Source organism: Megascapheus bottae, chromosome 17 (assembly GCF_031878675.1).
Source record: "Megascapheus bottae isolate mThoBot1 chromosome 17, mThoBot2.hap1, whole genome shotgun sequence".
Lineage (NCBI taxonomy): Eukaryota > Metazoa > Chordata > Mammalia > Rodentia > Geomyidae > Megascapheus > Megascapheus bottae.
In genome coordinates, this window is record NC_143525.1 from 16,571,516 (window position 1) to 16,593,597 (window position 22,082).

Sequence of the window (22,082 nt, forward strand, 5' to 3'; positions counted from 1 at the left end):
CAGACTTCAGTGCCCTGGCTGGCTTTGAACTTTTATCCTCAGATCTTAGCTGCCTGAGTAGCTAGGATTACAGGCCTGAGTCAATGCGCCTGGCACCCAAGAGATTTTAAAGTATTTAAAAGACATTATAGAAACTATTAAACAATTTTGTTATTACAATGGCCAGAATTCTTATTTATTTCATTGTGGGATAAAAATGAAAAAAATGTTAAAAGAATTTAGAAAATAGGTTTTAAATGTGTCAATAGTGAAAACCTATAGACAGTGAAATCTCAATTTAAACTTTGGGTATGAATATATAATTTAAATGTATATTAAAAAGAAAACAACATAAAGTCTGTTGCCATCATGGCAACCAAAAAAATCTAATAGTAATGGTGCTACTATTTTAACTCTTCCCCCAAAATGAGCCTTGGAGTAGAAGAAATTACACTACCAAGAGTGTAATACTTAAGTGTCCTTTAAAACTTAAAGAGATTTTTATACAGGTTCCCAAAAGGAAATATCCAAAACTCTTACTATATTCTTACCAATTGATTTAAAACTAACAAAATAATAAACCATTTTATTTATTCAGTATTGCCTTGTAAAAGAGAAATGGTTACAATTTTATTCTTTTTTTTTGGCGGGGGGTGGGACATGGAACTCGAACTCAGCCTGGGCACTGTCCCTGAGCTCTTCAGCTCAAGGCTATCACCCTATTCCTGGATCTGGACATTGTCTCTGAGTTCTTCAGCTCAAGGCTACTGCCCTACCCTTGAGCCAAGCCCCATTTCCCTTTTTTTTCTCCCTAGAGGTTAATTGGAAATAAAAGTCTCAGGTCCTTTTGTGCCCAGTTTGGCTTTGAACCTTGAGCCTCAGATCTCAGCCTCCTTAGTAGCTAGGATTACAGGTGTGAGTCATTGTGCCTGTCTATAATTTTATTCTTAAAGTTCTTTAATACATTACTAGAATTTATTTAGGAACTGTCTTGATACCAGAAAAACTATTATTCTTGCTGAGTTCTGGCAAAGGTAACACTGGTCTCTGATCAAAGGACTTTGTATATTAAAATTTTTAATAACTTTGGTGTAATAGGAACCACAATCTTAGGGCAGAGATATATGAAAGAAATTGTGGATGGTAGAATATACTCAAGAAGGTAGATATGAGGAGTAAACAAAAATTATGGGAGCCAACAGGAGGGATAAAAGTTCTAGAGATCATACGGAAAAAGGAAACAGCTGAGTACTACAAAGTCAGTATGTACTATATTATTGGCAATAACTTGTATAGATTATGACATAAACCTCTTAAAACACTTAGAGCCTTATAAACAGAATTACTTAAGATCTGGGAAGCTCAAGGCCATTGTCTAATAATAAAGTTAAATTACTTTAGAAGGTAGGTAACAATGGTGCTTTGATTCATGTTATAGATAATTAGTGCTATTTTAAGTCTGTGAAGTACAGAAGATGCGATCATAGATATTACAAGCTGTCCAACAGTCATAATACTGCCTAGTACAGAACACAGGATGAAATACAGCATGGAACACAGTATTTTTCTTGAAAACCTAGAATTTTAATAGAATTCACTGTACAAATGGTATAGAGGATGATTCTGTTGATTAAGAGAATTATATATCAAAAATGATTTAACTGATAGTAAAAAGGAAAAGTGACTGATACGTATCAAAAGCATTAAACCCTAAACCAAGTATTTTATTATGATAAGTGATAAAAGAAAACTACTCTAAGAAGCGCTAAGAACCAGAACTAGGAATGTAATTTTTAGGCTGTAAGAGATTTGAGTTTGAGAATCTGGCAAAGATTGAGATGAAGGATGCATATGATTTTAGAGGACAAGCACAGTGATTTGAAAAATATCTTAAGTCTTGGTTCTGTTGCTTAATATTAGTAAGATACTGCGTGAAATTTTTTAGCTTGACTAAGCCTCATCTTCTCACAATCATAAAATTGCTATAAAGCTTAACTTCTTCATCAGTTATTTTGGACTAGTAATACCACATCCTGAGGAATAAGGATTACATTAATTTATAAAATCTGTAAGCACACAATGTTAAACATTATGGTTATTGTTATCACTATCATCACGGATTGAACATGATTCAAAAAATCTAAATTGGTGTGTGTGTGTGTGTGTGTGTGTGTGTGTGTGTGTGTGTATTTGGGGGCTTAAGGGAAACACAAAAATGTCTCTGATATTTGAGAGGGATGAGAAGAATAATGATGACCAATTTTTAACTGAAAAGGTTACGCTATAAAAACATAGATAGGGGGCTGGGAGTTTGGCCTAGTGGTTAAAGTGCTTGCCTAGCATGCACGAAGGGCCGGGTTCGATTCCTTGGTACCACATACATAGAAAAAAGCCGGAAGTGGTGTTGAGGCTCAAGTGGCAAAGCTCTAACCTTGAGAAAGCCCAAGGACAGTGCTCAGGCCCTGAGCTCAAGCCCAGGACTGGCAAAAAAAAAAAAAAAAAAGCTTAGATAGGTTATTATATAGAAGCATATATTCATATATTCTTAGAAAGTAGTAAAATATTCAAATCTAAAGGTTTAGGGTAATGTGGGCATAAAAAATGAAAATAGTACAGATTAAGCTCAGTATGATAATCCACAACTGTAATTCTAATGAGTGGAAGGCTGAGACAGGAAGTTCAAGCCTGGCCAACACAGCAAGACTGTCTCAAAATAAAATTACAGCCAGTTAATGGCTCATGCCTGTAAGCCTTGCTACTAGGAAGGCTGAAATTGGGAGGATCATGGATTGAAGCCAGACCAGTATATCCATGAAACCCCTTCTTGACCAAAAGCTGGGTGTGGTGGCATGAAGCTGCTATTCTAGCTAAATGGGAGACTAAGATCAGGTTGTTTCAGGTCAGCCTGGTCAAAAAGACATATCCATGGAAGTTGTTGAGTGTGGTGGTACACACCTATCATTCCTGTAAAAAGTAGAAAGACTGCAGTTATGTGTGCCTGGGTAAAAAGCAAGACCTTATCTCAGAAACAAACAGTGCAAAAAAAGGCTACAGGCATAATTCAGCATCAGAGTGCCTGCTATTAGCACAAAGTCTTGAATTCAATCTACAATACAAAAGAAAAGAAAAGGAAAGGAAAGGAAAGAGAAGAAAAGAAACAGTATAGTTAGCTCACTGGTTCTCCAAATAATGGTGCCAGACCAACCTTCAAAGTAGTATTTGGGGATTTTCTAGAAATAAAAATGATTGTCTCAAATCTTGGTATCATCTTGCTGGAAGAGAATAGTGAAAAGGAAAGTAGATTAATTCTGAAGAAAAGCAAGCTATGCAAATCTGAGATGTGTTCTTGGGTAAAAAGTAAACCATGAAAAAGGGAGCTATATGAAGGAATAAAACTAGCATTCTGCCAGAGAACGCTTTGATTTAAAGATAGAAGCAAAGATTCTTATCCTGATTTTTCTTGAAGACACAAAGACATGAAAATACCGTGTGCCTTAGGCATATTCTTGTGTGTATGTTAGTAAGAGGGATGATCTATATAGTCTGTAGAATGTGGACACTGATTTGGTTTTATAGGTCTCTTTATTCTTGAGATTTTCATGTCTCTTTTTAAAAACTAAATAAAACATATGACTTGTTCATAGTACTTTAAAATTTGAAAAAAATAAAAACCACAAAAATTCTAGTAGGAGGACACATGTAATACACTTAAACTGTAGCAGGCATAATAGGAAGAAATGGAAGGTAAAATACAAATCTCAAATAAAAAATATGCTTTTTTCATAAATTCTGTAATTTTAGACTTAACACCTAGATGAACTGAAAAGATAATAATTATATAAAATTATGGAATAACACATTCTCAGGAAGATAACAATAATAGTGTGAGTACATACATGTGTGTTCACATACAGAAAACATACAATATAGAGTACAAAATAGACAACAAAACGATAGTAAATCTGAAGATACATATAAATGGTTTAATCAGAAAAATATTGAGGAAAAAACAACTCAAGACCTGAGAAAATATACAAAGATCTAAGAAATATGTCGCATCCCAGAAAACTAAAAAATGGAGCACAAAGTTTTTGAATAAAAGCTAATGTCTATAAACTAGAATAAAAGATATAAATTTATATGACCAAGTCAGTAACATGTGATAATAATCAGTATAATGACTACAATTGAACTCAAAGAAAAAGTGTGCTGGGGATAGTTAGCCTAGCATGTCTAGGACCTGAGGTTTGATTACTAATACAAGGGAGTAAAGGTGTATGGGGAGATAAAGCAACATATTCCCTATAAAGATCAACAATTTAAATAACACTACTTATCAGAAATATGGATCTCAACAATGAAATAATATATATAAAGTCCAGAAAACATCCCTTCATTGAAAATAGAAGCATGCCAGGTGTAGTAGCTCAAGCTAGTAATCCAAGCTACTTGGAAAGTTGAGAGCAGGGATCTAAATTCAAGGCCAACCTAGGCTAAAAGAAAAAAATGTTTGAGGGACTCCATCTAGGCAGTCACACACACCTGTCATCCAGAGCTATGGGGGAAGCACAGTAGCTGGATATGGTGGCACAGACCAGTTATCCCAGTGATGTGGTAATGCACAAACAGGAAGATGACAGTCCAGGCCAGCCTTTGTATACAGTATGATCCTATGCTGAAAATATCTAACACAAAAGAGACTGGAATGTGGCTTTAAATGTATACACATGGGAAGTGGCACTGTGGTGCAAGGAGTAGGGTGGTAGCCTTGAGCTGAAAAGCTCAGGGACAATGCCCAGGCCCAGAGTTGAAGCCCTGTGACCAGCCAAGAAAAAAAAAAAAAAAAAAAAAAAAAAGGTAGAACACTTGCCTGGTGAGTTCAAGACTCTGAATTCAAATACAATTATTACCCTCCCCAGAAGAATAGAGGCAAGACATGATATTTCAGGTAACAGAAAACTTAGAGTATGTATCAACTAAAGAATCAAGCTATGAAACATAAAAGCTATTCTTCGATTTCACTGGGGAAAATGGGTCTTCATAAAATAATAAAAAACATCAGAAATAATCAAAATTGACTACAAATAAATGACTAACTTTTCATTTCCTTCCTACACACAACTGTCATAAACATTTTTATGAGGTTATAATGTGACAACAGCTATCCCAAAGGCAGGTGTAGGAGACTTTTTTCAGGCCCATTTAAATATTTAGAACACCATTTACAGACCACATAAAATTATCAATACAGGCAGATGGCCATCCACACAGCCAATGAGAAGCCTGAGAAGCCTACATGTCTGTCCCAAATGATTTCTCTGGCCTCATATTGCCTGTGAGTTGGGCATTCTCCATCCTTTATGAGTTCAAGGAAGTACAAACAAATCTACATAGAAGTCTAAATTTTACATTTTACACCAAATGAGGTGGCCAAATATAAACACTTCCAGATATATAAAGACCCATAAAAATTAAATTCCTACTCATTCCTTTTCAAGAAGTTGCCTCAGTATTTAGAGCAGCAAAAGAGTAAATGCACTAGAAAGAGAACTATTAGAATTACAAACAGGACAACTAACCAGGAAAGCAATGAAGTTAAGATACAGGAACTGTTAAGTCTACATAGTCACAGTATGCACTGGGCAAAGAGTTTGGAGAACTCAGGTTTCCAATGGAAAAACAAAAGGATTTGATATCTTATACAGAAACAGTTTAAGATATTGGCAATATTTAAAAAGAAAGCTATGAAAGGTAATTATGAATGCTTAGAAAAACAAATAATAATATAAAGAGGTAACTACAACATATTAACTGTCTAAGTAAGCAGTGTTATGCAACCACAATAGTGTAAACACTATATTGACTTTTACCTTCTAAAATCAACCTAAAGTACAAATAACTTAATTATGGTTTAAGTACAGGATTTAAACATTATTAACATTCAAACTATAAAACTAAAGATGACCAAGTCTTAGAAGTAGGTAAAGAGAAGGGTAAGAGTGCTATTGTCTTCTCACAAAGTTGTAATCAAGAAATAAAGGTCTTGTTCCTGAAGGAATGAACTGAATCAGGTATGGTGGCACATGGCTATAATCCCAGCACCTGGGAGTCTGAGACATGACGATCTGGAGCTGGAGGCCAGACTGCTATATAGCAACATCTAGGCTACCTGGGTTACATGAGACTCAAATCAACAAACAAACCCAAAAGATCAACATCATCAACCACAGAAAAGTTGAAATATAAATTATTTTTGCTATTCCAATAAAACAACAAAAAGTGACGTAATAAAAGAAAATGTAAAAGTAGAGAAAAAAATTATAATGTTTCATTAGATACACATAAAGCTCATCAATCATACATTTTCAATGGATGCTATTTGGAGATAACAATGATAATTATTAGAAGAAATAAACAATTTAATGTAATTGTCCTCTAGAAAAGCAGAGCTGGAGAAAAGTTAAAAATGGGCAACTGTGATTTTTCATTTTGATAATATTGAACCCCTTACATATGTATATATATATATATAACATATATAATATACATATACACACATATATACGAACTATCACAGACCTCTGAGTGTACTTTTTTTGTGTGTGTGTCAGTCCTGGGTTTGAGCTCAGGGCCTGCGCACTGTCCTTGGACTTTCTCAAGGCCAGAGCGCTACCCCTTAGCCACAGCACCACTTCTGGCTTTTATTATGTATGTGGTACTGAGGAATTGAACCTGAGTCTTGATGTGTGCTAGGCAAACACTATCACTAGGCCAAACTCCCAGCCCCCTCCGATGTACTATCAATAGTTGGAAGCTCATGAGAGAATTTTGAGTCCTTGAGAAGCACTTGGATATTTTAAACTAATGGGAATGTATTAGATTAGCTAAAAGGAAGAGTGCATAAAGAGAACTCAACATTCTTGTCAAGCAGTTGCACCTCTTTTCACTACTTACATGGTGAGATATAGCCCTAACTTCCTATCCAGGCACATTTTATCCCTTATTGTTTTGTTACACTAAAGGATACTGCCAGATTGTTTTTCCAAACTATTACAAGGAATATCCATCCAATTCCCCATCTCTCCTCTTGAATATAATAAAATACTGACATATTGATGATTATTAAAATTGAGATTTTTTCTACATATTACAAAAATAATTGTTCCTCTTCACATTGTCATGTATTTTGTTTTCATACTTCTCTCACTAGCAAATTTCTCTCCTTCCATACCATTCTTCCTCCTTTAATAAGGAGATATTTATGTTTTATAAATATTTTAGTCTCTGAAGCTATATGATTTTGGAACACTGAACTGTTGGATAGTATTAAAAATAATAGAATGGAATAATTTCAAATATATAAACCTTGACAATTTTTTCAAACCCAAGGCATAATCTAAGAAAAATTATATAAATAAAATTAAATTACTGTATATGTATGTAAATTATGTTATAGTTGTTAGAAGAGGTAGCTCATAGTTCAATGTCATAATAAATGTATAGATGAAATATTTTTCAAAGTATGTTTGTTAAATATGTTAATGTGTACAAAATTTTGTTTATTAAAAGTTTATCTTTTAAAAAAAGAGTAAAAATTACTAGATATTTGGTACAATGACAAGAATTCTATAACATTACAGACAGTACCAACCTAATGGTGAGAACAAGAAAATGACACTAAATTTTATTTTCCTGGTTGGCAATCTAAATCTGTCATTTTTGGTGCTTAAGTAAGAGGAAGTCATGACTGCAATGTATCCCAGCCATGGATTTAGGTAATCTGTATTTCATGTATCAGAGCAGTTTTTAAAACAGGTCAGTGTTCCATTTTCTAGGCAATCCAGTATTATTAGAGAATCATGAGGATGGGGGAGGGAGGAGGTGCATGACTCACTTGTTGTACCTATTTCTAGCTTCAGCTTAAAAGTGTTTATCATTATCAGCACAAGCCCAATCAATAAACACCATGGTGAGTCATATTTTTTGCAACTTTTCACATTAATAAAACCTTAATGTAGAAAGTCTATTCCCATCGTAATAAGGTTATATCTACTACAGCCAGCTTAGCTGAAGGAACTGAAACTAAGAATATTACTGAAAGCCTAGGTAATCTCAGTATATTTTATTATTTACTCAACAAGTGCTCATGGAACATCTACTGTGAATATTTATCATGTGCAAAGCATGGATTACAGGCTGAAGTTGTAAAAATAAAGAAGATAAATACTGTTTCTACATGATGAGACAGAAACAAAAGCCCATTGTGTACTAAATGAGTAACTTTACAATTCTAAGCTTATTATATCATAATGATGTGATGATGTATTCATTTGTGCTTTTTTTCTGTTATAGAATTCTTTCAAATTAAAGGAAAAGGAAATCAGAGTTTTAACTACTCTCTGGTAACTTTAAAAAATTTAACCTAAAAAATAAAAATAAAAATGACTTTCCTTCTTAACAAACAAGACGTGGAAAGTCAGGGACAGAAGGGGGAAATTGCGGGGGGAGGGAGGGAGGGGAAGCAAAGGAAGGGTTGACATTGTCCAAAAAAGAAATGTACTCATTACCTAACTTATAAATTGAGCCTTCTGTGCAACAACTTAATAATGAAATTAAAATTAATTTTAAAAAGTGGAACATACAGTCAGTAGAAAAAAACAGTAAAATAAGTTGCAATCTTGTGATATCATCCATTATTATTACCAGGTACTAAGTCTTAGATTCTGCTGTAAGCATTTTACTTGAAAACATTCATTTAATCCTTACATGCTCCATGGGTGTTTTTGTTCACTTCTTCACAGTTCAGGAAAGTGAAGCCCAGAAGGGTTATCTATAACTTGTCCAATGTCACACCTAGCAAGTGGAAGAATCTGCACAACTACATCATATTGCAGGAGTTAAGATCAAACCATCATCTGCTTCAGGGATGGCTTTAGTTATCTTAATAACAAAACGGAAATGTATTGGGGTAATGATATTAAACAGAGAAAGACAAAATTATCTTCAAAAGTCTTGAAGAGTACTAAATATAACTTTATGCATTATAGATACCAGAAAGCATTAAATCTCCGAAAATGTTTCCTGCTCCCATATCTACCAGTTTTGTGTAGTAGAGTCTGTCTCTCTCCCTCTCTTCCCCCCCCCCTCCATTTTTAAAGAAACAATGGAAAATGCATACCATCACAGCTAAAGGTTTAGATTATAGCTCAGGAAAACAAAAAATAAATCAACTGTTACTTTTTAGTAGATTCCTAGTCCTTGACCAATTTGTACTGTTAACCTCTGCAAATTGCAAAAGCAATGCATAGTCTCTAAAACTCTTCTAAACCTCAGTTTTGGAAAAGGTGACAACATTTTGGTTTCCCAGTATCTTTTACACCTTTTTTTTTGTGGGTCATAGGGCTTGAACTCGGCCTGGGTGCTGTCCTGGTGCACTCCAGCTCAAGGCTACCACCCTATCCTTGAGCCACAGCCCCACTTCCCATTTTCTAGAGGTTAACTGGAGATAAGAGTCTCAGCTCCTTTTGTGCCCCGGCTGGCTTTGAACCTTGATCCTCAGATCTCAGCCTTCTGAGTAGCTAGGATTACAGGTGTGAGCCACTGGACCCCAGCTCTTTTACACCTTTTAACATTCTTCTTTGTGATTTTTTTTTTTCTTTTTGCTAGTCCTGGGGCTAGAACTCATGGCCTGAGCACTGTTCCTGGGTTTTCTGAAGGGTAGGCCTCTACCACTTGAGCCACAGCACCACTTCTGCCTTTTTCTATCTATGTGGTACCGAGGAATGGAATTCTAGTCTTCCTGTATGCTACGCAAGACCAAACTCCCAGGCCCTTCTTTGGGATTAAGCAGATCTTTTTTTTTTTTTTTTGAAATTATCAGGACAATATAAAGAGGGGTTACAATTACATTCGTCAGGTTATAAGTGCATTAGTTCTTGCACATTGATACCCCTTCTCATGTTTTTGTCCCCGTTTCCCTCCCCTACCCCCTCCCAATCACTTTTTTCCCCTTCCCTATTTCAAATAAATAAATAAATGCATATGCAATATACCAGGTAACAAAGTCATATACAATAACAACATGAGATTAACCATAAGGGCAAAAAAAGAGAAGAGCTATAACACAGTACATTAAGAACAACAATCACACAAGATAAACCTCTTATTTCCATATCCTAGAGTTAATTTCATTTAGGCTCATCCTATATGACCTTATGTATATAGGTTTTGAACTATGTATGTAGGTTTTGTAATACTCTAAGCAGATCTTTTTTAAGGTTTACTTTTTGATCACTGAGAATAAGAACTAAAAGGAGAGAAGACTTGAGTTATAATCTTGACCTCTTATACATAAATTGCTTAATGGCCAACTTGTTTTATCTTCATTAATATTAGAACCAAAATAATTCAAAATCAAAATGAAAAATGAGTCAAAAGGTGAAAATGTCTGTCAAAAGGCTCAGAAAAGGAAGTAGTACTGTGGCTCAAGTGGTAAAGTGTTAGCTTTGAGCTGAAGAGCTTATGGACAGTGCCTGAGTTTAGCCCTATGACCAAAATAAAATAAAATAAAATGCTTGGGAAAGTTTTATTTCTAATCTTTTTATTTGCTCAATTCTCAATCTTAAGAGAGATTTATCTATTCATTCAGTTTTCTCTCTATGCTCAATAGGTTTGTAGCGATAGCCATTATATATTTTTCAAATGCTAAAACCACATTACTACTCTGGTTCCCAGCTACTAACTTGAATTAAATATGCCTCCTCCTCTTAAAATCAGCCTCCTTTCTAATCTCTCTAATCTTGCTAATTTAAATTCTTCTTCTTTTTTCTTTTTTTTGCTAGTCGTGGGGCTTGAACTCAAAGTCTAAGAAAACTCAAGGCCAGTGCCCTACCACTTGAGCCACAGTACCACTCACTTATGGCTTTTTCTGTGTATGTGGTACCAAGGAATTGAACCCAGGTCTTCGTGCATACTAGGCAAGCACTCTACCACTGGAGCACATTCCTGGCCCCTCAATTTCAATTCTTTAAAAATTATTTTTAAGTAGTTGTACTTTTAAAGAGGTTATAATTCCATTATATAATGCATCTCAATCCTTAGAATCTGTGGAACTTTCTATATTCCTGGATTCTATAAGTAGTCAACAATTTTCTGATTTCTTTAAAATCTTTTTTCCTTGTACTTTTCCACTGCTGCCATGTTAATCTACCATTGTTCCAGCAGCATACTCAATTTTGTACCAGTTTTCCCTTTATAATATCCTTTTAAGAAACTTGTGCTCCAAACTGATGAGTTGTCATCTGAATACTCTTTATCTGTCATCTTTATACTCTTAATCGAAGAGTATAGTCAAATCAGTATCATTTTACTTTCAAATCCATGTAATATAATCTTTTTGCCTACTTAAAAACCACATTAGTATATAAGATTTTAAAGTGCTGTGTGTGTGTGTGTGTGTGTGTGTGTGTGTGTGAAAGTGTGCTAGCAATGGGGCTTGAACTCAGAGACAGTGCATTTTCCCTTGACTTTTTCATTAAAGACTGGCACTTTACCACTTGAACTTATGTATCTTATTTCTGGCTTTTTACTGACTAATAGGAGATAAAAGGTCTAACAGACTTTTCTGCCTGGGCTGGCTTTGAACTACAGTTCTCAGCTTCCTGAGTGGCTAAGATTACAGGCGTGGGCCACATATGCCCATTTAAAGTGCAATTCATTTGGAGAATCCGAGTAAACTTTTTCATGATCTTCCAGAGTGCCAAGATAATTGCTGCCTTCTTTGTTCTCAATAATTATCCAGCCTTCTTTTAAATAGCATAACTTTCTCTTAGAAGTGTGCTCCTTCAAACACGTGCTCCACATGATTTTGTAGGGGTTATATAAGAAAAAAAAAAGGTCAGTTGTCAAATAAGCTTTGAGATGCTAAATTTGAGTTAAATTAGGTACCTTTATTAAAGTACTTCATAGAGCTTTAAAATGATGAACTTAGTTTCTCTATCATCATTCCTGTTTCTCATATGAAGGATTTCTTTCTTACTCCACCACAGCTTGACTCAAATCCAAATCATTACTTCTTTTGAACTCTGTGAGCCTTGCAGCTTGAGCCAGATTCATTTTTTTCATCCTTGCCTCTTGATTCTTAATCTTTCTCTAGAAACATACATGCTTATTTTATTTCAACAACTCTACTTTTAAATGAAACTTAGACCAGGTGATCTAATAATTAAGACCTACTGTCCTGTGAATATTGCTATTATATTGGCTCATCCTTTGCCCTTTGTCTCATATGTTGGAAATGTACTGTACAATTTGGGATGGGTGGGGGAGGTAAAGTGGAAGAAAAACATGGGGAGAGGTTAAAATTTTCAAGAAGTAATGTACTCACTATCCTATGAATTTAACTATAACCCCTCTATACATCACTCTGATAATAAAATTGAAAAAAATAAAAATCAAGACCTTGCACGTCTTAATTGGGGAATAAATACAAATAGGTAGTATGTTGGTGTATGAAAATTTATAAGACAAATTGTGGGGCACTTTACTGCAGAGTGTGCTTAAGTTAAACCATTTTATGATAAAATAATAATAAATGTAGACTAGTTAAAAACTGAGAAATATGGGTCTTTTCAGGGTTGCTTTTCCTATTGAACATCCCAGGCTCTTTGTTAAGAGTTCACATTTCTCTGTCCTATAGGCACTTCCCCAAATAAGTCTAAGAAGCACTGATGTAGGCTAACAGAGAGAAAGGATATTAAAAGGAAGTATTACTAAGAGAAAACTCTGCCAAGTATGATTCTGGATGCTTTATGTAGATGATGCTTCTTAATGTCTAAAATGATACTTACCAAAGTTATTTATTTAAATTTACTGAAGAAGACTTCAGAAAAGCTAATTCTATCCTAAAAACTGCCATGGTGAAAATACTTCATGGTATAATTTGAAGGACTAATACACATACATCATTAAAATATTTTAACTGACTCCCATGGGAAAAATGAATATAACTTAGACTTATTCTTTTTAAATTAATTTATAATGAGCTTAATTCTTTTAGTTTTAATATTTTCTGCTAAAATTTTATTTGTAACATTAACAGATTCTTGGATAATCGGAAGTATTATTCAGATGATATATTAAGGTTTTAATCAATAAAAATGAAAAACTTAAGCCTTATGTTTAAAAACTGTTACTTTTTTGTTTGCTAAATAGTAAGTTTTTCCCCAAATTAATGCCTATCAATTATCATTTTACTGTTATTTATGTTACCTGAATAATGTTAAAGTTTTTTTTTTAGATTTCAGAAACAACCTCAATGATGTCAAACTATTTCTAAACTGAGGCTTATTTTTTTATATAAAATTGCAGCGTGAATTTCTACCTAACTGAAATAAGCTTGAATCTTTGTATAATTAAAATAAACTAGATGCTTCTTTAAGAGAACCTTAAAGTAAGAACAGATCTATTAAATCACCTAAGAGAGATTATTATAAAAGCATAAACTACAACATGTCTTAAAGTACAAAGTATCATAGATAAATTTTAAATTAGGCACTTTATAAACAAGTACACACACACAGACATACTTTTCAAGAATATATACTTGGGCAAAGGATCAAACATGAAAAAATATCGAAGAGCATATCTAGGAAGATTACTTGAATATGAATAAATCTTTTTTAAATACTAATTTTATTAACAAGTACTTAAATCAGTCATTGTTACTATTAGTAAGAATTATGGTTCCAGAAATAATGAAATAGTATCTTTTGTTCATTTATATACATTTATATGGATAAGCTAACCATAAAAGAACATTAAATAAAATATACTTACTAAATATATGTAAGTTTTAAATCCATATTTTAACTTTCTCAGCAATAGATATTAAAATCCAAACATCTGATTTGTTTTATCTTAATTACAGAGAAAAGTAAAATCTTTTTGCTAATGACATGACTATCAGTGACTAATATTCTGATTATGTTTTAATATACTAATTCTCCCCATTTAAAGATTTCCTAAGTATTAGACATAGGTGACAGTCTAAAAATGAAAGGAGTGGAAATTAAGAGGCATAATGGCAAAATACCCCAAATCTTTTGCCCTCTGTGTATCTCTAAAGTATATACCTTCTGAATGAACATTTAAGAAAAGCAACCCAGGAAGACAGTAGCTGAAAGAATCAGCCTAGATGAAAATGTATTTTTCCTTTCCCAACGTGGCTTAAGATCAGTTTAAATATTCTAATTCTGAAAAATCAAGTTCCTATGTTTTAAGTTACCAAAATTAGATGAATAACTAAAAGGAGAAATATTTAAAAGTCAGAAAGCAGAAAAGTCTATGGGAAAAATTGACAAGAATCAATACAATTAGCAAATAGTTTCAAGTTGTTCAAAATATCCTTACATTTTTAAAGGATGCAAGATCCTTCACTGATTTCTAACAAAAATAGTAAAATACTGACATAGTAAGGAAGCATACTTATAAAATTCTAAGTTTCCATACTGTATATTTTAAAAGGTATTTACTTAACAAGAATATTGTAATAGGCTCCAAAGATTTACTCTAGAATCATCTTAGAAGAAAAATATTGACCTTCACAATTTCATTTAAAAATTGAATTTTAAATTTCTTTATTTGCCATTAATGTTATCTTTAAAAAAACCTCAAAATACATAAAAATAAAGTAAAATGATATGTAATTTAAAATTAAATAAATGTATCTAGTGACAATTTGCAAACTGCTTCCCTGAAAACTGTCCATAAAGCTCAAAGTAGGCCTTATTGCTTAGAAATCCACACAAACAGTTAACACACAAATAGTCAATTCATAATACTCACAGGCTTTAATTTTTCTTCCTTGTAACAATACTATGTAGCTGTTCCCCCTTTTCATGCTTACTCATTAGTCATGTTATCAGTCCTTACACATCAGTAATGATCCATGTTCTAATCTTCTTCAGTCAGTTCTTCCCGCTGTCCAGAACTTACTGTGCTTTACAGGTGATACTTCTTATAGCAGATGCTGATTATGGTCCCAATGCACAGGAGATGCTCCCAAAGGGGCTCAGAACCCCTGACAACGTCACCTGCTTCTTTTTGTATCCACAGAAGCACTGAGGCATTTGTTTTGAACACCTAATGATTTCAAGAAAGATTATACCAACGAATTCTTTTCTTTACGTTGCTTGATATGAAGCTGTTTTTTCCCCCAAAATACTGCAGCAAATATAGATTGTACAATTCCACTAAGGGGGAATATATATATATATATATATATATATATATATAGTTCACCCTTAGGTTAGAGCATATTGCTAGAAGAATGGCGCAGCATTAACCAGAGTGAATGATTCACGGATGTTCTTCTTAACATTCAGGAGTAACACGGAAGACTAGCAGTGCAGCCTAGGTCCAGAGCTGATGAATGGTGCAGTGCTGCTGTTGTCATAGCAACCAAGGGGTGGGGTGGGGAGCAGTACCAAATAAGGAGGTGTGACATGGATTCTGGGAGCAGTTTATTTTAAAATGCTGTAAGCATTCCATGCCTTAAAGGCATAAACTCCTCTTACTGATTATCAGGATGGATATTATGAATTTGAACTGAGCAATATAAGTAGGAAAATATAGTGATTTTTAAATACCAGCAAAAAAATATAAAGATTATGTAAAAGATCAGTAATATTGTAGGCAAGCTAATAGAAGTCTGCAATAGCTTCATAATTTATGAAGTTTAACTGTTAAAATTAGACATATTTTATTGCAATGTAAAGAACTGCCTATAATATTATATAGCATAAAATATTTTTAAATACTTGACTTATTAAAATGTAGCACATTTCATTCAGATGGAATGCATGAGATACACCAAAACTAAGAGTACTATTTGAGGAAGGAAAAAAGTGAGTGTGAGGTACTGCGTTTAAGCCACAGTAGCAGGGTGAGGGGAACACAAGCAGCAGAAACTAATGAATATAATAGCAATGATATCAATTTCAAAACCAAGCATACACTCTCCTATGTTTCTTCTAGATTCAGAAAATTTCAAAATACATTAGCTTCACTAAAAATGCTTCTTGCATTCATTCCAAGCTACTCTGGAGGCAGAGATCAAGAAAACAATGGTTTAGGGCCAGCTCAAGAAAAAAAGTTTGAGATTCTATCTCAACCAATGGCTGAGTAAGAAAATATCTCACCAGGTAGGTAAGAAGATACCTCATCCCAGGGGGAAGGAAGAAAAGGAAAGGAAAGGAAAGGAAAGGAAAGGAAAGGAAAGGAAAGGAAAGGAAAGGAAAGGAAAGGAAAGGAAAGGAAAGGAAAGGAAAGGAAAGGGGAAAGGAGAAAGAAAAGGGGAAAGGAAAGGGGAAAGGAAAGGAGGGAGGGAGGGAGGGAGGGAGGCAGGCAAGCAATAGGAAGAAGGGAAAGAGGGAGGGAAGGAAGGAAAGAAGGAAGGGAGAAAGAAAAAAAACTTTATAAGACTTAACCTCAGTTATGGCAGGAAGAGAAACCAGAGGATGATAGCCCAGGCCAGCCCTGGGAAAAGAGCAAGACCCTATTTCAAAAACAGTGCAGAAAATATCCACCTTCATTTCTTAGTTTCTATGTTCCATTATTAAGAATAATATATCATTTTCAGGAAAAAGGATGGAGTTAGGTAAAAGCAGCAAGTCACACTCAAAGAAACAGTGAATGTTTTCTCTCATATGTGGAAGCTAAATTTAAAAGACAATAATGCATGATAATATATATGGGGCTTTATGCATATACAAATAAACTTACTATAGGATGGTATACTTAGGGGAGGAGTCCAAAGGTATAATTCCTCTGACCAACTAATTTATCAAAATGAATACCAAGAAGTGAAAATATGTTTTGTTGGGAAGGTTATCCTAGTTACTCAGGAAGCTGAGTTCTGAGGATCGGGGTTTGCTGCGAAAGTAGGCAGAAAGTCTGAAACTCTTATCTCCAACTAACCACCAAAAAGCTGAAGTACAGCTCTGACTCAAGCTGTAGAGTACTAGCCTTGAGCAAAACAAGAAAAATGCTCATGGACAATACCCAGGCTAAGTTCAAACCCCAGGACTGGCACTAAAAAAATTGTGATCACTGTAATAATAATAATACAATCCATTTAGGGTGATAAAGTAGTTGCCCCCATTTTGTAGATGAAAAAAAATAGAATCATATAGTGATGAAGTGACTCAGAGCTGACATAAAAAATAAACTCAGAGATTCCCTTCTTGAATACTTGTTCGTTAAACACAATATTTGAAAAATGATGTAAAAATCAATGTTAAAAATTCTTTTTTTTTGTTTTGCCAGTCATGGGCTTGAGCTCAGGGCATAAGCACTGTCCTTGGACTTTCTCAAGGCTGAAGCTCTTCCCACTTGAGCCTCAGCACCACTTCTGGCTTTTTTTTCCCTATGTATGTGGTACCGAGGAATCGAACCTGGGTCTTCATGCATGCTAGGCAAGCACTTTACCACTAGGCCAAACTCCCAGCCCTAAAAATTCTTTAATAAAAATTTTTTAAAAATTGAAAAAGCCAGGCAAAACTGGAAAAAAACTCAGAGTGACTGTAAGACCTATGTCCCTTTCATCCAGTTTTTCTCTATTAATTTGTGTTTGTACTGAATATAACAGGGTACATTTTTAAATTAGTTTTAGATTTCAAATTATGTATGCCTCTTCATTAAAAAAATTTTTTTTTTGCCAGTCCTAGGCTTGAATCCAGGGCCTGAGCAATGTCCTTGGGTTTTTCAAGGCTAGTGTGCTACCACTTGAACCATAGCACCACTTCTGGCTTTTTCCTATGTATAAAGTAGTGAGGAATTGAACCTAGGTCTTCATGCACTCTAGGCAAGCACTCCACCAATAGGCCAAACTCCCGGCCCTGTACGTCTATTCTTGTCAGGACTTTCCCTGTACTCAGTCACTGGCTCACTCCAGAGATGCCAAAGTACTTGAAAATAGTCTTATTTCTTCAAATGGGTTTTCCTATATACCTACGTTGAAGGACTAAAATATGTAAGAGTACAAAAATTATATAATAACAAGATTAATCCTTGCAATACCTTTAAGAGGAGACTATAAGTGCCCACCTTGCTGGAAGATAAGAAAGAAAAGATGGGCAAGGAATAATGAACACTGGACAATGTAGTCCTTCATGCTCCGTTCTTTTCTCAATGGGCAACAAAATTCAATTAAAAGGTAAATTTGATCATATTATTTCTTATTTTTCCTCTGCTTAAATTCCTACAAAGTTGTCTCTTCTTCATGACTCTAAAAATTCTAGCTTCAGCTTACATTTTGATTCATCTTTTAATACCATCCCTTTGGATTTTGCTGAAACCATACCTGACCACTTTGCATTCCTTCAATATGCTAAGTTCATTTGTGCTTTTGGATTTTTGTTGGAACTATTCCCACTGCCTGGAAGGTTCAGAGACCAAATGTGCCATGGCTACCTCCTTTTTCATTCAATCCTCAGCTCAAATATCTCCTATGACTCTACTTGATGATTCCATAGAAAGAAACTCTATTTCAAGCCAAATTTCTCATATACCGCTCCCCATTTTATATACCTTAATAGTGCTTACCACAATCTAGGTTATAATGTTTATCCACTGACCTGTTTATTACCGCTCTCGCAAATAAAATTTTAAAACTTTGAAGCAGAGGCCTTAATTATCATTTTCACTAATCTAGTATGTCTAGAAAAGTGCCAAGGACATAGCAAGTCAAATTAACTTTCTTGAATAAGTAAGTAAAATCAGATACTCACTGGTAGCTCATACCTCTAATTGTACCCACACCTGAGGCTGACATTTGAGGATCACAGTTTGAAGCCAGTTTGATCAGGAAAGTCCATGAGATTCTTATCACTAATAAACTACCAAAAAGCCAGAATGTAGAGTGGTGGCTCAAATTGTACAGCTCTAGCCTCAAGCAAAAGAAGCTCAAAGACAAAGCCCAGGTCCTGAGTTCAAGCCTTAAGACATGCACATGCACCTGCACACATGCACGCACACACACACACACACACACACACACACACACACACACACACACCACTGAAGAATAAGAATAAAGGAAGCAAACTATAGTAGCCATGTCAACATTTTTTAAGACATTTTCATTAAACAGATTCTAGTCATTTAGGAATCATAAAAACATTTTTAATTCTTAGGACTTTATCCATCTTTAGTAAGTAATAAAACTATTTGAGATGTTCCACAGACTCTAAACACTGTAAAATATAATCTTAATAGTTTATACATATCAACTATAAACCTTCTTAAAATTTTACTACATCACTTTTAAGATACTAAGCATATATTGACTTTAAGTATTCTCCTTTTCTTAAAAATTTTTGTGCCAGTACTGGGAATTTAACTCAGATCCTGGATGCTGCCCTAAGCTTTTGGCTCAAGGCTAGTGCTCTACCATTTGAGTCACATCTCTACTTCCAGCTTTTTGGTGGTTAACTGCAGATAAGACTCTCTCTGATGGCAGCATAGAATTCCATTGTGTATAAATATCACATCTTGTTGATCCAATCACCAACTGAGGGGCATTTGGGTTAGTTCCATATCTTCGCTATGGTAAATAGTGCTGTGACGAACATCGTTGTGCTAGTGGATTTAGTATGTATTTGTTTCTGGACAATTAGGTAAATGCCAAGTAGTGGAATTCTTTGCTGCCATCAGAAAGAATGACATCGCCCCATTTGTAAGGAAATGGAAAGACTTAGAAAAAAATCATATTAAGTGAAGTACGCCAGACTCAAAGGAACATAGGCTCAATGTTTTCCCTCATTTGTCATAATTGGTACAAACCTTGGACTCTCCTAGCAGAGGTTTACAATAGGGCAAAACCTAGATACATAAGGCCATTTGGATGTGGACCTCCAGGATATAGAAACAAGAACCATATAATGTGTGATTTCTCATCTCTTTTGTTGTCCCTTGGTTATCTCATATTGCTACAGGATCTTACCTTCTTATCTGATATACTGTATCTATGTTTATTTGAAATAGGATAGGGAAGAGGGAAAACAAGATGAGGGGGGGTGGGGGTTAATGGGGACAAAAACCTGAGAAGGGGTAGCAATGATTGTTAAGTAATGCATCTTCTATCTGGCGAATATAATACAACCCTTCTATTACTTACAGTATTTTCTGTGTGTGTGTGTGTGTGTGTGTGTGTGTGTGTGTGTGTGAATGTCATGGACTTTCCTGCCTGGGTTACTTTCAAACTGCAATCCTCAGATTTCAGTCTTTTGAGTAGCTGGGTTGTCTATTTAAATGTTCAAATTGCAACAGGTAAGTTGGTAAGTGGTACCGTTGAAACCTCAGGCAATCCATCTCACTCCTGCATGAAAACCAAACTTTTCTTGCTACTATTTCTAATGCTTGAAGTTTACCCTAATGACCAGTCAATACTTTGTCTCAATACAATAACCAGCAAAAAGAGGCAGTATATATTCGATGGAACTACAGAATAAAGAAATATTATTATTTGGACGAAAACTATCAATAGTCAATGTTTTATTCTATTTATAAAATACCTCTTCTTTTTGTTTTCTTTTAAATTGTCTTAAAAATGTTCATGTTAGGGGCCAGGAGTTTGGCCTAGCGGTAGAGTGCTTGCCTAGCATGCACGAATACCCAGGTTCAATTCCTCGGTGCCACATACATAGAAAAAAGCTGGAAGTGGTGCTGAGGCTCAAGTGGTAGAGTGCTAGCCTTGAGAAAGTTCAAGGACCAGTGCTCAGGCCCTGAGCCAAGGCCAGGACTGGCAAAAAAAAAAATGTTCATGTTAAACCTCCGTATTGTCTAACTCAATCAATATCAGGCACATAGCAAACATCATATACCTTTACTTTCATATTATCATGTACTCATAACCCATTAATACAAGTCAACTAATCACCAATAATATACTACATGAAAATGTCACAACAAAACAATTAATCTACATGTATACAATACTTTCAAAAGAATATACTAATAATATTAGAATCTAATGAAGTAAGCCAAGCTTGAATATTTTCACATATAAATATTCTTTTTTTTTTTTGGCCAGTCCTGGGGCTTGAACCCAGTGCCTGGGCACTGTCCTTGTGTACTTTTTACTCAAGGCTAGCACTCTGCCACTTGAGTCACAGCACCACTTCTGGCTTTTTCTGTGTATGTGCTACTGAGGAATCGAATCAGGGCTTCATGCATGGTAGGTGAGTACACTACCACTAGGCTACGCTCCCAGCCCCACATCTAAGTATTCTTATATCTAAAAGTTTCTTTCTTGAAATATTTAAAGGACACAGTTCATTTAATAAGTACCTATTTTCACATTTAACATTGTGGAAATGATATCCCAGAGTCAGTGTAATACACTACTTATGATAGTAAATTCCCTAGAAGTTATAATTGGGCCCTATTGAGAGGAAAGTATCTAAATCAACCTTTTAAAATAGAGATGAAATAGATAAATCTTTTCAAACAAAAATATGACGGATGTACCTTTGCTTAATGATCAAGCTCTAAAGTACTAAAATTATAACATCTCCATCTGTTAATCTGACATGAACAAGCTGATAAATGAAATCAGAACAACAGTGTATCCTGGCAAAACTAGAAAATTCCTGAAAACCTAGAAAAATATGTCTACAACAGATGGGTCAAGTAAAAAATAAATACATCAATCTGTTGAAATAAATAGTGTTACAATTCCCTCGATTAAAATCAGTAGGAAATCCTCTTTCAAGAGTCTGTGATATTAGGAAGGCCAAGGAGAAAACATCTAATGATGTACATAACATGTACATAACATCCAAAATGACCTAAATGCCTCCTTAAATATACTAAATTCAGGTAAAGTCCTTACCAGTTAACTTCTTCATAGGTTGAAGCCGAACACTGATAGACTGATGTGTGAGTAAGGGGGAGGATGGAAGAGAGCGAGACATGCCCTCCATAATCCGAATGTGCTGCATACCTTCACTCACTGGAAGTGGTGGAACAGCATAGTCTGGCTCAAAAGCACAGTCGCTTTCTGTGGAGATGCCACCTGTTAACAGAAAAGAATGACACAAAAA

At 34.7% G+C, this 22,082-nt stretch overlaps 1 protein-coding gene across 5 annotated transcripts in view; it reads right to left on the reverse strand.

Annotated features, from left to right (window-relative positions):
* Tanc2 (tetratricopeptide repeat, ankyrin repeat and coiled-coil containing 2) overlaps window positions 1–22,082 on the reverse strand; it is a 247,578-nt gene that overhangs the window by 146,301 nt on the left and 79,195 nt on the right. For 3 of the 5 annotated variants that reach the window (XM_090349972.1, XM_090349971.1, XM_090349970.1), the window contains exon 4: window positions 21,872–22,054. In XM_090349972.1, coding sequence (XP_090206098.1) covers window positions 21,872–22,054 — 183 coding nt within the window. The remainder of the gene's footprint in view (window positions 1–21,871; window positions 22,055–22,082) is intronic. The other 2 variants (XM_090349974.1, XM_090349973.1) reach the window with 1 other exon arrangement.